The 17,624-nt window shown below is 36.0% G+C and overlaps 1 protein-coding gene across 2 annotated transcripts in view; it reads left to right on the top strand.

Moving 5' to 3' along the window:
- Positions 1-17,624, top strand: part of SLIT2 (slit guidance ligand 2) — a 360,710-nt gene that overhangs the window by 226,047 nt on the left and 117,039 nt on the right. For both annotated transcript variants that reach the window (XM_025887763.2, XM_025887764.2), the window contains exons 7-9: positions 3,218-3,289; positions 5,841-6,004; positions 8,117-8,255. In XM_025887763.2, the coding sequence (XP_025743548.1) occupies positions 3,218-3,289; positions 5,841-6,004; positions 8,117-8,255 (375 nt within the window). The remainder of the gene's footprint in view (positions 1-3,217; positions 3,290-5,840; positions 6,005-8,116; positions 8,256-17,624) is intronic.

Here is a 17,624-nt window from a genome sequence, read left to right on the forward strand (position 1 = left end):
TGTCTGTTTTTCTTATTTTTACCATGTATGACTCTTTACAATATATCTTTTTTATGTGGAACTAATGAAAGATTAATTGATTTGCACATCACCTTAAATTTAGAGTCCCGATGTTTCAGGTTTTTCTTTTTTAATTTTTGGTTCCATGAGCCATTTGTGAATGTATGATTACACTGAGGCAAAACAAGAGAAAATGGAAGTAATCATCCTGGGCCATGGATGAAACTTTGTTAAATTAAGATATATATTAGGGTAGAGAGAGTGAATAAAGTTTAAGAAGGAGAAGTCCAGGTAAATGAAAGCAAGGGAAGGCAGTTTATGACTCGTATGTTCATGGAAACCTGGCAAATTGTGGAATTCTGATTGGCACGATTCAGAAGTGTTTCTTTAAAAAAAAAAGTTTATCTTTTTAATATGAAGATACCATCTCAAAAATAACATTGGAAACTAAATCTAGATCAATGTTTTCTGTTTCTTTAGACAGCAGATTCAGAAATGAAATACATTCCTTAAGTTGCTAGTTTTGTATATTTTTCTTTTCCCATAAAATAGGCATAATTTTGTTTAATTGAGATGTAGAGATTCATATCTGAAAAATATCAGACTCTCTGCCAAATACTGTGCTGAGCACTAAGGGAATAAAAAAGGAATAAATCAAGATCTAGGTCTGAGAGGACCTACATGACTACCAAGACTCATATTTTGTGTTTACACATAAAGATATCCTTTGTAGAACAATGTATTCTCATTACAAAGAGAAAATCTTGAAGTTGAACAGAGAAATACACTTTCATATAGGAGAAGGTGTTCACAAATAAAGAAGTACAGTAGATAAATTTGCATTGTTTCAGAGTAGGAATTGATCAAGACTGTAATAGATACCTGACACCATACATAATTAACACATATTTATATTACTTTTAAAATAATTTAATTTCATTGGTTCCACATACTGCTCCATTACCAGGCATCAATATCCATATTGTTTTGCCAGCATCAATACTGAATAAAAAACACTAAGATAATTTATTTCTTAAGTTGTGTTATGCAAACTAGCATTTTGAGAAAAGACTCCAAACTTCTAGACACCAGTTTCCGCATTCAATTAAAACTCTCTTTTGTGTCGAATCATAAGAAATTATAGTTCAAAATTAATGCATGTCTGCTGCATGTGAATTACTTTTGAAAAAATGGTATCCCTAAAGTCACATTTCAGTATGTTATGCACTCTAAAGATTTTAGCTATATAAAGTCAGCATAAGTTTTGAGGGTGGGAAAAGGGGTGATTTGAAAGCAAATCCCTTTGAGAAGTGAAACCTTTTAGTTCAAACATCAGGATATATTTTAATGGCGTTTGAAAAAAAATCTCATTTCACTTGAGTACAGAAAAATGCTACAGGCTTTTAGCCATGAGCCAACAAATTCAGGGCTTTTTAGGTCCTTCATAAAGTGGTTTTTTTTTTTTTTTTCTTAAGCAACTTAATTCAAATCACTTGGATTCGTTCTTCTATCCTTCAATACATTGCAAAGCTGGGTAAGAAAAAAAGTCTGTGTGTTCTAGATCCGTAGCCACCGTGTGCTACTTCGCTGAGAAGTTTAAGTGCCCCCCAGCACCCCGAATCACACCAGTAACAACTGCAGCTTCCAGCTGGCCAAAAGTGGCCTGGCAAACCTATCTCGCTCAGTCCAAACAGACTCAGTCTGCAGATTCTTTGAAATATCTGAATTAGTTGCCAGTATTTAAAAATTGGGAGGATAGAGGTGAAATTTTCCATTTCTGGCTTCTCCAGGGAAAATCTGATTGTTTGGCAGCCTCCCGTTACAGCAGAGCGGCTGCCCATCAGAGCTGAGTAGTAGCTGGTACAGCACAGAGTATCATCGCCAGCTCACCAAGCTCTTCCTCGTCCCCAGCTCTCGGCCTGCTCCTCTCTATTTCTCTTCCCCATTCTGTGTTCTGTTTCTGTACATACAACCTGTTTCTCTACTTTTATGTTCCCTGCCCGGCTTCCACTGGCAAGAGAATTTGCAAAGTCTACTGCATACCTTTCTCCATTATCGAATGGCGTCCACCGGCCATGGATCCTGGCGTCTTGCCTCCTTCAGCGACTTGCATGCTTCTCTCACCCCGCCATGCTGTCTTCTCTCTACTAGAATCATTTTGCTTCTTTGCCCCTGCACAATGACAGCCCTGGGGTAGCTGTCTTCTCCCTTTCTTGTCACAGCCTGACTTCCCCAAAGGGAGGGAAACAAAAAAAAGAAAGAAAAAAACCTCTTCTTAATCTCATTAACTCTAAGTTTTTATAATTTGTGTACTTCATCTCCCTAGTTGGGCTATATGCTACTTTAAGACAGGTACTATGCCTGATTTATTTTTATACCATTCCTTGTTGCCCTAAAATTAAGAGCCATTTAGGAAATACTAGATGAATGAATGGGTAGTAGATGTAGTAGAAATAGCCAAAAGAATACAACAAACAATGCCTGTGTTAGGGGAAAAGTAGGAACAATTTGAACCAAGCGAGAATGATGCTTATTTTCACCATCTCTGCCTTGACCACCCATCTTCTTGACTCCAGCATCAAGATACCGGGATCACTACCACACCACAGTAAGCAAAGGACAAGATATGTGCCTGGGATGTAAAACTGTTAGAATGTATTAAGCTTTTAATAAACTGCTACAGCCTGACACTTTATCCTTATGAAATGCAAATACCAGATACAGATATCGTTCTTGCTACTCAAATTACAGCAGCGGCGCGGCCAATGTCCACAGTATAGAATACTTAGCAGGACTCTTTGGGAGATTTTGAATATCTTCATTTACTCATGACTCTAATTACACACAGTGCCCCTCTAAGGAAATGCAACTGTCTGATTTTACTGACTGTTGACTGTCTCGTGTTAACTCCTTAAGCAGTGTCATAAATACACACGCATTCATGCACGTGATGCATAAAGTAACATGTGAATAGTCAAAGATATTATGGCTAAAGACATAAATCTGCCATAAATATTTGATAGAGCTGAATGCATAGCAATGTGTTAAAGTATAACATTTATCATCTTCCTTATATTATAGGGCATTCTTTATGCCGTCTCTACCACATAGTTGCCCTGCATAACCATAATCGCAAAGGGTTTTCTCTATATTATTAGATAGAATGATCAATGAATTTTCATTATCTAAAATGTCTAACTTTTTTTTTATTCTACAGCACTCTCAACAATAACAACATTACTAGACTTTCTGTGGCAAGTTTCAACCATATGCCTAAACTTAGGACTTTGTAAGTAGCCACAATATATATATATAAAGGTCAATTTAATCAATTAAGGGTTCGTCTAAAATACTATTTTTTGTAAACGAAGAACAGGATTCATGAGTTCATAATGGGATAGAGAAGGAAAACACCACTTTTTAAAAAAGTGCTAGATATGATATTTGAATAAATGAACGATCATTCTGAAAACATGAAAGCTTTCTTTTAAATGATATGCATTATGGGAAGTTGGGGGGGAACGTTTACTTTGAGCTCTTGTGGAGGTCACATTTCATTAAGAAATGTAAGACTCCTTGATTGGCTGTCAGAAATGATAAATGGTAAATCTTTATGATTTTATTACTGTACAGCAAGCAGACCTAATAAAGCTAAACTGAATCTCCTACATTCTTTGTAATGTAAAATTACAGCATAACCCTCCAGTCCATCTATAACGAAGGTTGTGGCAGCATTTATATTTAAAAATATCTTTTCAGGAGATGAACATTAAAATATTTTAGGTGGATAAAAACTTGTTCTCTAATAAAGCATTTGCTACGGCTATTTTTTTTCTCTTGGAGGAAAATTAACTTTAAAGCCCAGGGTGGGGGATAGTTAGTTAAAGCATTTTCAGAGATAAATCTCATTTCAACTGGGTTTAAGAATCACCCTGGCCTCAAAAATATGTTATATACAACACGTGGGAAATGGTGGGAAACATAAGCAAAGCATTGAGCTTCTTGAAAAAAATATGTGCTGATTGGGTTTCAAAATAATTTTCAGTTTACTGTAGTTTAGAACGAAACATATTACATTTATTTTTTCTCATTAATGAAAAAACATTTAATTGCCAGCTTTTTAATGGGTAATGCCAATCTAAATGTCCTCTTTTTTTGTCACTAAAATGTGATGTTCTGTGTATGATACTACACATCATTATCATTTCCTTGGAATAAGATTTAACAAAATAAAGGAATTCTGAAAGTATGCAGGTATAACATAAATTCCATTTTTTTGGTGTGCCTAATCTGACCAAATGAATAGACCAGTTCACTCAGACTATATTTGGTGAAATTTGTTTCTTAATCATTGATAAGCTATTTTTTTTAAATGCACAGTGAACAACCTCTTTAGTGTCAAAAGTGAGGCCACTAAGAATGTGAAAGTGTCTATCATCTGCATTTCTGATAATGTGCCTATTTTCCTATAGAAATCCATCACGGTTTGTCTTGCTAATCAGGTTTTATGTTCTTTTCTCACTTCAAATTTGCACACACCGAATTGAATCATTGTAACATGCTTGGTTCAGATGAAAATATTTCTAGAACAATGAGGTGGCGTGTGCTATGTGGTTTCCAAAGGATGCCACTCTGACTTCCAAGCAAACTGAGCTGGAGGTCACCCAACTTTCACAAAATGTAGCTTTTTGTTCTGTGGCACGTCGTCTAAGTTTTGATGCAAGACAGTCTGTTCCATATCTTACAGGCTCAAGGAGAATGTAAAACAGTCATCTAACTTGAAATTCCCTTGCTTTGGTTGTTTCATTATTCTATATTATCAATGCTACTTAAAAATTCCATTTTTATGGTCCAATTATCTTTCTGGACTGAGTTCCATGTTTTAATATCCATTACTGTTATTGGGTTAGAATTGAGCACATCAGCTAAAAAGGACTAAAATGGTATTACTGTGTCATAGATGATTCTGGAAATGATGCTTTGATTTATAGCTTTGGATGCCCTTTTACTTTAGTTTGAGAAAACGTAAAAGCCAATTTGAAGTCATTTACCTAATTTAGTGGATACATTTGTCTGATATTTTATTAATGGAAAAGTGCTATTTGCCACTTGGAATGGATCCACGCTCTGGTGTGGATCCCTGCCAACACAGAGAGGGGGGCTCACTTAATTCCTTCACTCCCAGCCATTTATGTCTTTTCATTTCAGTTCCTGCTCTTTGAGGATAGGGTCCCAAGAGCCAAAAGCAGCTAATCCCTTTTTTCTGCTATTAAACAAAAAGAAGGAAATCAGAATAGGGACATGAAAGAAGTGTTTTATATTGAATTATTATTCTATCTTGTTCCGCAAAAAACGAAAGTGACCCTCTAAAAAGATTTTGCAAGCAGTTCCTCCAGAAACTAACAACAGCAGGACTAACGGATAATTCATATTGGGAGCCACAACTTTTATTAACATGCCTCCACTCCTGCCCCACCTATTACCTCTCCTTTCCCCTGCCACCCCAACTGGCTCTCAGTATATTGGGACTGCAGAGCAATTTGCCTTGGACATCTCTGTTTCTTCTTACCCTTTTGAGTGAACATAGAGAAACCATTCTTATCGTCATGTCCAAGCTCCTGGATGTTGGCTTAGCTCAGAGGTAAATGAAGAGAAACTCGATTCTGTGGTTGTACACCAGTTTAATTTTTAGAAAACTGATTAGGTTGGGAATTCCTACGCTTTGTCTGCTGACATGTTAAGAAATAAAGCTATAGATTATTATTAAGACTTTTTTTTTTCAATTTTTGGAGTAACCGTTTTCTGTTTTCTTGCTTTAAACTTGTCTTTTTCTTCTCTAGTCGACTGCACTCGAACAATCTGTATTGCGACTGCCACCTGGCCTGGCTTTCTGACTGGCTACGCCAGAGGCCCCGGGTTGGTCTCTACACTCAGTGTATGGGCCCGTCCCACCTGCGGGGCCATAACGTAGCTGAGGTGCAAAAACGCGAATTTGTCTGCAGTGGTAAGGGAGAATGAACCTTTATGTTGTCATCTTATTTTACGGAGAACTGTGGAGAATGCATGCTCTCAGAGTTTCCGTGTTGCTCACTAATGTGTGCAATTGTGCACTAATCACTCCATGGGAGTCCTCGGTTTTAGTGACGTTGAGAATAGGTTCTAAGATGTGTGTGCGTGATTGGCAAGGACAGGGTCCTCTGAAGTGAGGATGAAAGATTTCTAAATTTTTACTCCTGGGGAAATCAAGGAAATTCCTAGACTTTAATTCTGTTTGCTGCTTATTTTCCCATTAAGTAATAATGTCCATCTGCTTTTCTGTTAACACTTGGAAATATGGTTAATCCTGGATCCCTGCTGGGAAATTTTAAAAAAGTATCTCAACTGTAGTTGCAGAGTGGCAAAGTACTTTTCGTGAATACTAGTGGTTCACGTCAACTTCTAAGAGATAAATGACTAGCTTTAGTGATAAAAATCTGGTAATAAAAATAAGGCACATCCTATGTAAAATATCAGGAAGTCACATTCACTTAGTTCTTTCTATTTAGGTATTTCACATATATGTACCCATTTCACCTCCCTCATCACAACTGTAGTGAAATGTAATATTATCTTTATACTAGAGAAGAAAACGCTGAGAAAAAGATGCTAAGTAGCCTTGTCCAGGATCACATAGCTGAGTCCAAGGATCTCAACCTAGGCAGTCTGGTTACCAATGCATATATATTGATAGTTATGTTTATATTTATATTTATTTATAAAATAATATGTTAATAGTATCTGATACATATTAACATATATCTTATTTTATAAATACAGGACTGGCTCTGCTTCAGAAGTGTCTGTTCAAAATACAATAACACAAAATTTTTAAATATACGTAATGCATCACAAATAATTCCTTAAAGGAGGTGCAAGAAGAAGTACTTGCAGAGGATTCTGATTTATTGTTGTCTTTTAGAACGTTTAATATATTTTTCCACACTTTTTATAACCCAGACAAAATTTTCCTATAATGTCATGGAATGGGAATGTTCTCTTCAGGTCTGATTGCTTTTTAAAAAAATTAAATAATGAAATGACTAACAGTTCGTTACTAACCACTTTTTTCTCTCTTCACTTTTCCCTTCCTGTTTTCTAGATGAGGAAGAAGGCAAGTTCACCTTTCTCTTTTAGACTGAGACTATTTTTTGTAAAGTTTGAGAGCTTGTTCAGAGGGCTTGGGTTAGTAAGGAGCCTGCAGTGTCTTCCTGGCCTACGTGACCGCTCAGGTCCTCTTGCTGCAGATCAGAGAGGGCTGTCCCCTTGCTCCGGTAGCCAAGGGTGTGCAGATGCCCATTCCTACAACACGGCCGACATTCTGTTGTTCGTCATCCCAACAGTGAAATCTCATTTCAAAACAGTTTTGTTTCCAAATACTGAGTAGTAAAAATATATACCTGCAGGTAACTACTTAACGCTAATGTTGTAGGCCATGTGAAGCCGAATAAGAGAACTATCTAGATTAACAATTACGGAATGGCATGTTACAAATTATTATAATAACTTCAAAGAAAGCACAAATGTTGAACCTATCAAGACATCCAACTTAGCAAGATCTAATTTTCCCCTCATTTATTAGTGCATGATTACTTATTTGGAATCAACAGTTATACCTTCCAAGAGGAAAATGTTAACTGTTTTCCTCTCTTTTCTTGAGGGTAGAGTAAGTTATGCTACTTACGTTTAATAAAAACCAAACTCTATTTAAGCATATCGGAAGTGAAATCTAGGTTAGTCTGAAACTGCTGCTTTTTTTGGAACTCAGAATAGTTTTGAATCAAATTCCAGTTTCAGGTCTGAGGTTAGCCTTTCTTAACAATTACTTCAACTCAGAAAAATGATCATTTTCATAATTAGTTTTAAGAATCTCATTTGCTTCATCTGAGTGTTGGCCCAGAACTATAAATGCATGCTGCCTAAAATATATCCTAGAACTACAGGACCAATTTTATGCTCAGATATTTAGAGAAATATATTTGTGTTAAATAACATGCTTTGTTGTTTGAGATAAGCTCATGTGTTTCACGATCCGTGGTTTCGGGAGGGAAAGTATCATTGCCGTCTCTTTCTCTTGCAGGTCACCAGTCCTTTATGGCTCCTTCCTGCAGTGTTCTGCACTGTCCAGCTCCTTGTACGTGTAGCAACAATATCGTAGACTGTCGTGGGAAAGCTCTCACTGAGATCCCCACGAATCTGCCAGAGACCATCACAGAAATGTATGTGCCCTGAAATTTCCTCTCATCTCTCCACCTCCACAGTGACCCAAACCCTGACTTTCTTTAGAGCTTCTAGGTTTCTCGAAGGCCAATGGGATCAATCAGTTTAGACAGATATTCCTCTCAGAATTACATTGTGCCTGACTCTGCTTAATGAAATATCATGTTGAAGGGGCTAGGGTTTTTCTTTCTTTTAACATAGGTAGAATGAAAAGGAATGCATTTGAAGGATAAATAGTAGCCCTTTTCTTGGGAAGGTGTTACCAGGTTATTTAGGAAAAATAAGTGTAGGTGTACGTAGTCTGACCATTTGGGCCTGTAGATCTGCTCCTCCTGTCCAGGTTTAGCTTCTAGTGAGGAGGCAATAGAAGGACCGAACTGAGGAAATAAATCATAGAAACAAGATAACTGGATGAGGTTCTGCCTCCTCAAGAGCTCGCGTTTTAAAATGCAGTTTCACTATTTTGTTGGAACTATTGTATAGTCTACCACAAAGTGTAAAAAGGATAAAATTATAAAGTCAGAATATATAAGATTTTTAAATTAGTGAGCATGTTAACCTATGTGACCCAATGGCTATCTCTATCAAAAGTTAAACTGTCTTGACAAAGTATTTCTATTTTGCATGCAGCTGCTGTGTGCATTTGTTCTTGCCAAATATAAGTCATGTGGGTAAAACAAGGTCATGTAAGATGTAAAATGAACTGCTCTTTCCACCTTGGGAAGTAAGCATTAGGGAAAATCTTCACTTCAATATATATTAACTAAGACAGCACCTCTTAACTCTCAGCCTATCATGTTATTGTTTCAGAGGCATTTTAGTTTGAAATGATAAAATAAGCATAACTTCATATAAGTCTACATAGTAGGCACAAAAATTAAGTTATTTTCAAAAACTATTAGTTTTTTGCCAGTACGCTGCTTTAATTTGCTTTATATGAGACTAACTTTAGTTCACAAGACCCATTAACATTATTTAAAGTATCTAATAGGTGTTTTAAAGTATGCTTAGAGCTTTGCAGTGTAAGGGCTTTTGCAGTGTAATCTGTAAAGATTCTAGAACCTGTGGAGGTTTGACACAGACATGAAATAACGTGTGCACATAATCTTATTATCATCAAAATTTTAGTTTTGCTCATCGAAGGCATTTGTAAGTATTTTTAGCTGATCTTTGGAAAAAGAATAATATATGGTTTTGGAAGAGGCAGGTGACATTCCACAAAAGAGAAACATCAGGAATGAAAGACGGAGGTGGTGGGGAGCATTATGTTTTAGAGATTGCACAGTCAAGCCTAATTAGAGTAACAGGTGCATGTTGGGGCATCATGGAAAATAATACCTCAGAAAAGACATAGCCATATAATTTTAAAGCCGCAGATTATTGAAGGACTTTTGTCTTAGTCAGAAGATGTAATATATGTAATATATGATAAACTAGATAGCAGAAAGACAATAGTAAGTTTTCAAACAGGGGAATAGTATATTCATCTGTTCAGGCAAGAGCATTTATTAAGTAAACACTTACTATAGAAAAGGCAGCATGAATTTTCCAGAGATTTTCCGAGTGACCAGCAAATTTGATGTGCAAATTAAAAGCTATGAAATGAGCTACAAATTAATACATGTTTGTAAGAGAGGAACAAATGAGGTTCAAGGTAGCTAAACAGAGGCGTAAAGTGGAGGTCAAGTTACAGTGGTTAATCAAAGGCAGCAAGCTTTAGTCAGACCCACAGGTCCACCTACCATTCACTGTGAGACTGTAGGCAAGTTATTTATCCTCTGTGAGACTGTCTCCTCCTCTGATACTAAGGGTTGTTGTTAAATTGAAATGAAAGAACACACGTAGCGCTTTATGTGCTTAGTAAATAGTAGTAATTCAGTAAGTGATACGTTCATCGTCAAAACCCTCATATAAAAAGTAACATCTGAGGTAGGCCTTAAAGGATACAGGGAATGGAAATGCAGAAATGAGGAAAGGGCTTTCAAAATGAATAGAATATCAGAAGCATTGGCAATAAGAATGGAAATGCAAGACACAACCAAACAGGAGCTCAGTATGGCTTTTGGAACCCGAGCGAGTGCAGGAAGATAAAACTGGAAGGGTAGGTTGGAGCCAATTCATGGAGGGCCTTGTATAGTATAAGGCCCTAAGTCTTTATTTGGAATGCATTCGACTACAAGAGTTTTCATCTGAATCTTCAAGGATTGATCTGACCGCTGTGTGACAGTGGTTGGCAAAAGGACAGACTGCCAGGCCTGAGGCCTCTTTAGGTGGCTGTCATGTTGATGGAGGGGAGATGTCCTAAGTGCAGGAGCTAAGTAGCAGTGGGAATGATGCTGCAGAAGTGGATATGGTCGTTAATACAGGAACAGAATACATGGGATTTGGCATTTGGTGAGATGAGGGACTAATGGAGAAAAATGAACCAAAGATGATGCCAGAATTTCAAGTATTAGGGATGGGGAACTGGTGGTTTTATCATTGGATAGGATAGAAGAGGCTGAAGGACAGGACAAAAATTGGGAAAGAAGATGGTGGTGAACAAAATGTATGAAATCCTGAGGTCCCAATGGGATTTTGGGGGGTGGTAAAATAATCCAGACGAGATCGGGCGCGTTCAGGGTGGTATGGCCGTAGACGGGGGTGGTAAAATAATCCAGACAATAGTAACCTGGAGCAAGACAAGAACTTGAGGCAAAGATTTTGGAGTAATTAATACTATGAAATAAAAGTTGGTGGTTAAATCCATGAAATGGTGAATAGAAAGGAGTGTGATAGAAGAGAAACCCAACAGAAGTAAGAGCAACAGAGGGGCCAGAGTGAGCAAGGAAGGGGCCAAGTTTGGCTGAGAAAGGGTGTTTTGAAAAAAGACAGTTGTCACTGTAAAGGACAGACTTGGATTGATTTGAAGATGCAGAAAGCTGCAGTCATTAGGTAGTCAGAGACACGGGTTCAGAGAAAGAGATGAGAGTGTGAGAGTTAGTAAGATCTCTGTGGGAGCGCGATCGTCCCGGACACAAAAGTGTGTGGATCAAATCCTGATTATAGGAAACAACAAAACGCCACCGTGGGTTGACAAAAGAACAGTGAGTTGTAGCTATGACGGACCGAAAGTAATGTGTGACATATAAAGTAGTTTATCTCATGTAGCCTGTTTCATTTTTTACAACAGAGCATTTCTTCTATTTTGTATGCCCTATAGATTTTGTATTATCGTGAAATTTAGTAACATAAAAGTTATACTAAATAATAACGTCTCACCGGGTTTGCCTGTATTGAGGAGGGTGGTGTATCAGATAAAGCCACAATAAATTAAATTTATAAGTAGAGATGACAACATATGTGAAGCTCTAGGTGAATTTCACGTCTCTGATTATTACATTATCAGCTTTATCAGTAGAGCATCTGGTAATAAATCATATTGATCTTCAACTCCAACAAAATATCCCATTACCATTCATTATAGTGGCATAACTTACTAGCTTAGTAACTCATTTCTTCTATTACTCTTTTATTTTTATTAGTATAAAGAATGTCAGATTCATAAAACGTGGAAGTAGAGCTATACAATATCTTCTTTCTTCATTTTTATAGATTCCAGTTTTTTAATACATGATGAGCTGAAAATTAAAAGCTCCCTCCATATTTTTCAAATAAGTTTTAATCTAGATTTTACCATAAACTCTAAGCAGAATTGCTTTACTGCAGTTTATCTGACATTCCATTCAATGCTGTTGAGTTGATTTCCTTCTATGTGTGGTATGCCTTTATTCCTGCCACTCTCTCATAATAGAATTCTAACAAAAAGAAAGTATGTATGTGCTCCATGTAGGAGTGATCTACTGCCTATTATTCTAGGTAGAAAATCTTGGCTCATTCTTTTCTTTCTTCTGCGTTGGGCTTACAACCATAATTTCACACTTCTGGTACTTGCTCAAACAATTATTTATTAAGGTAGATGGGAAACTTTCTTTTAAAGTTAGAATTGGAATAATTTGCAGAAGAACAGATAGGAGACCAACATTTATCTAACAGTGTTGGATGCTGTACACACATTATATCATATGATCTTCTCATTGACTTTTTTAAATTTTATTTCATTATGTTATGTTAATCACCATACATCATTAGTTTTTGATGTCGTGTTCCATGATTCATTGTTTGCAAATAACACCCAGTGCTCCATGCAATACGTGCCCTCCTTAATACCCATCACCAGGCTAACCCATCCCCCACCCCCTCCCCTCTAGAACCCTCAGTTTGTTTCTCAGAGTCCACAGTCTCTCATGGTTCGTCTCCCTCTCTGATGTCCCCCTTTTCATTTTTCCCTTCCTACTATCTTCTCATTGACTTTTGATGTGGGTATTTATGGAAATTAAATAAAATAGGAAAATCAATGCAGGGACATATGCTAGATAAATGTTGGTGGATTTCTCCAAGAGGCCTTATCATCCTGATGATCGTACTATTCTCCCGGATCTGTCATCTCACTTGCAGGCTAGGAATCTTATTTTGACTGCACCTAACTATTACATTTTGTTTATATATGTTTATATAGAATATATATGTTACTTATATATTTTATATACATAATATTGTGTGTGTTCATCTGAACGTCTGTCTTCCCTACTGAAGTAGAAGCTCTGAAGCTTCTACTGAAGACAGAGGCAGGAATGAGTTCTGTTCTGATCACCACTGAATACCCAGCAACAAATCTAGTACATGGCACATGATAGGCAGATGATAAATATAAAATAAATATTTACTGAGTAAATGGATACTAAGCATTTACAGCAAATTGATCCTTAAAAGGAGCTAGAGGTGGCTGGCTGGCTCAGTCAGTGGAGCGTCTGCATCTTTATCTCAGGACCGTGAGTTCAAGCCCCACGTTGGACATAGAGCCTACTTAAAATAAAAATAAAATAAAATATTTTTAAAAAGTAATAAAAGGAGCCATTTTTAAACACAATTAAAAATAAAAACTGAAGGAGCAGGCTTTTCTCTCCCTGTAGAACAAAAAATGGTGCTTTTTAAGCATACAATAAGTAAGAGAAAAGTTAATTAATTAGGATAATTAATGGAAAAAGGTAAATGGGCTATAAATACTTAAAATTCATTCATTAAATTTGCCTGTTCGCCATACTGGCTTGGATTCCACTCTCTACAGGTGTCTGAGAGCTCCTTTTTTCTCTGTTCTAGGCTGACCCAGTCGGTATCCAATGGGTAGCCTCCTTCTTTAGATACATTAATTGATTCAGTCATCCTACAGATAAGTCTTAGATGTCTTCTTTCTCTAAGGCCATATTTCTTCTGTGATGAAGCCTATAGATATTTGCCTCAAATCCCTCAAAGACTGACAACTTCAGTCTGCTGTTTTTGTTTTGTTTTGTTTTGTTTTGTTTTTTAATGAAGTCAGAAATGTTAAGAAATCTTGTTCAAAGTGTTAAAATTGTGATGTGGCTAAAATGGCCTCAGTCTGAGATTTATTTGATTCCATAGCTCTCATGTTCTTTCATTGATCTAGCTGCAAAAGAAAGGTGAACATGGCATGGGCTTGTTGGGATATTGTAGAAGAGAGAATTGAAAAAAATCAGAAGAAAAGGCTGACTGATACTCAGGAAAAACAGGGCAAGAAAAGCTTTGAGAAACTTACATATGAAGAGAACAAAGAAGACGCATAAAGACAGTCATTAAAGGATAAGAACCTGTACAAAAGTGAGAGCTGTTTCACGTTACTTTCTACCAACAATTTCCATAGTGTCCTCTCTCCTATTCTCTGTCACATATTCTCATACCTCCCTGGATTTTATCTGCATAGAACTTATCACAGTGTAATTTGATATTGTGATTAATGTCAGACTATGCTGAATAGACTGCAAACTCAGGGCAGGACTGTCTATTTTCCTTACAGTTTCTGCCCCGACACTTGGTGTAGTGGTGATGGGAAAAAGGACAATGTTGGGGACAAGTAAAAGGGGTCCAGTGCACACATTCTGGAGAGCCTCCAAGCCTCCATTCTTCATGGTAAACAGAAAATGTGACAAAGGAATACAGACTAATGAAGATAAAGAGGGGAAAATAGAACATGTATAGTATAAAGTTAGTTTAAAAGAAAGAAGCTTTTGCCCTCCTTGAGATCTTCCCAGCACTTTGCTGCTTTGAACTCTGCTGGTCAAAACCTTCTTTTCATACAGATGGAAGGCCTGAGGCAAGTCTTCAGAATCTGGCCCATGGCAACAGAATTATTAATAGCAAATTGATTCTCTATATATCACCTCCTCAGAATTAATTTCTTAAATCGTGTTTGAGATATAAAATTTTGAATATGAGATGATGGATTGTTATAAAGTAGACATTTAGTTCTCTTCAATCTAGTTATAGATTTTCCGTGGCATATCACCTGTTCAGACCATTATGCAGAAGTTCCATAAATCATGGAAAATAGTAAGAACATGGGTTGTAACAATTTAGTACATCTTGTTTACTCTTCTGCCCTCCTGCCTTCACTCTCGGTGGCCTCGTTTAAGGCTCAGAAGTTGAAAACCATGCAATTCTTTTGTTTAGAGAAGAAGGTCAGGAAGAAGTTCAAATTATGGGAAGGGAAAAGATGGTAGGTAGCAAAGTTCTCAGCCCAGGTCTTCTGCGGGTTGTTTCAACGTTTTCTGAGATGGATTGGAAATTCTCAGAAGCTATAATACATTTTCTTGGGCATGCCATTCAAATAGGTAAAATGGAAAGGAAGCTCATCGTTGTGTAAACTACTGGTCTGCTTTTACTCTGCCAGCAATAAAGAAGGTTCTTTCAAAGAGATTCACGATGATGGAGGTTAGATGTGAGGTTTGGGAGTACTTTTGCTTCCTTTGTTTCCTCTGGATCATTTGCATGCATAAAGAAGTGAAAGAAAAGAGGGCTCCTGAATGTTATATCGTATTACAACCTACATTGATGATGCTGAATATAACTTCTAAAGTGCTTGTTTTTTCCCTCCATTTCTGTTTAGACAAACACTCTTTCCATATACATTTAACATTTTTGCAGGCTATTTCTGTATTTGCGCCTTCCAAATTTTTGAATCCTTAATTCTAATAAACAATACTTGCCAAATTGAATCCACATACTGTAGGTCAAAGTCATCTGACTTTCTATACGTAGGGATACCGAAGTTTGATTTGATTAACATGTTTTTAAAAATTGTTCATTCTATACTAGATTATTATGAGAGTTATGAAATCAAGTGTGACTTTTTAATTATTTATCATGCACTTAGTAATGTCCCAGCTAATAGGACAGCTATCATGTTGTATAATTGGCTGATTTTCTCCTCATGTGCCAAAATTTTGAAAATAAATTTAAAAAATGCAGCATGCAGTTCAACTAATTTTATAGTACATGTAGATTACCTTTACTATCTAGGCAACACAAACTATGTAAATAAAGCAAATGATACCATTTTTAATGTAATTTGGTGTGAAAGAAAGGTATATTCCGTAATCTGAGTTTGCCTTGCTGAATAAAATGTAGGTTAATAATTTCAAAGTGGCATTGTTTTCACTGTGAAAGCATTTAATCGTTTCACTATGAAAGTATTTAAAACTTTAGAGATACATCCAACTTAAGGGTTCTTAAGTGCAAGAGAAACTAGGTAGAGTTAAGAAAATATTATAAGAGTGAAAATTCTAGCAGTTCTACTTTAATTGATAGTTTTACTAGAGCACTTGCTAACCACTGAAACACTCATTAGCATTTTGCAGTTTTACACATCCCTGATTTTTCTTACTTCAGACCCACTCACAGAATTGGCTAGCATATAGCATGACTATTGGCTTTAAATTTTATATGCTTACAATTTTGTGCTTTGCAGGCTAACTGATGTGACAGCACTCTCAGTCTATGCCTAGTAGAAATATTTATGGCCAAGTACTTTTAAAAAAATCATCTTGCATCGTAGGTAAGGCCTTTTTTATGATAAAGAAACTTCCTTCAGACCTACTGAAACAGAAGGTAGGAAGCCATATAGTCTCTAAAGGTTAGCAGAAAACTTTTAATTATTTTGTAATGTAGAAAATAATTTTGTAAGTTTTTACACAAACCTAATTTCAAATATGGAACTATCACTCTACATATCTCCTTTGATATAGAGAATTAGAAGTACATTTACATATTTGGTTCTGAGATCCTTCCAATAGTACAAATTTGGTATGTATCTCCCAAATCTCATAAAGAAACTAGCTTTTCTTCTACCAAGTAATAGAATTTTGTCTAGAAATGTCATTAAATAAACAATCCCAAGATCAAAATAAAGCCATCATCAAAATGTATACATAAGTCAGTAATTCGGCTCTGATTATGTGCTAACATAGTTAACGATTAGAAAAACAAAATAGTAGGATTTGTTTTGGACAATATATTTTATGGAATGAATAGTCATTTGATATAAAAGAAGTTCATGCACATGTTCTTCATCCTTATTTTTATTTCCTCATGTTTTTGAATTATATTTTCTTCAGTTTTCATACTATGATTCCATCATGAATTAAGCACACAGAAAAAGACATCGTAATTTAGCTTCCTACAGATTGCAGAGAGCCAATTCATTGTTCAGTATACAAAACAAAGATCTCTATCATGTTCCGTCAGAACAAATATCTCATTTTCTTGGTTATTAGTAGCCATGCTTAGTGTAATCCCAACAGCAGCCTAGATGGTTCCACATAAGATAAATTACATAAAATAGATTTATAGATTCAACTCTACTTGTAGTTCCATAGGCCATTATTGATAATAATAATAATAATAATATTGGAGTACGCTCATATTTATTTTGGCAGAATTTTCAATTTCATATGTATATCTTGAATAATCTTTAATTGCTATTGAATGAAATAGTGAAATAATTATCTTTGAAAAGCTACATATATCCATTACATGCACAGAATCAGTTTTTATTAAGAATACGTGTTCATGATAAAATTATTTATTACCTATTTCTCCCAACTTATTTCCCCCCCAATTTTATTGAGGAATAATTGATAAATACAATTGTATATATCTAAAGTGTATGACTTGATAAACGTGTATATTGTGGAGTGATTGTCAAGATCAAGATAATTAATACATCCATCACCTCACATAGTGAACACAGTTAACTCTTTGTGTGTATGGTGAGAACACTTAAGATCTACTCTCAGTATTGTATTATTAACTATAGTCACCATGCTGTACATAAGATCCTCAGAACTTAACTATTTTTATAACTGAAAATTTATTGCCTTTGACCTACATCTTCCCATTTCCTCATCCCAACAGCCCCTGGCAACCACCATTCTATTCTGTTTCAATGAAATCGGCATTTTTTTTTTAAGATTCCA

The sequence above is a fragment of the Callorhinus ursinus genome, unplaced genomic scaffold (genome assembly GCF_003265705.2).
Source record: "Callorhinus ursinus isolate GAN/ISIS: 27379988/994484 unplaced genomic scaffold, GSC_fseal_2.0 scaffold4, whole genome shotgun sequence".
NCBI classification, from domain to species: domain Eukaryota; kingdom Metazoa; phylum Chordata; class Mammalia; order Carnivora; family Otariidae; genus Callorhinus; species Callorhinus ursinus.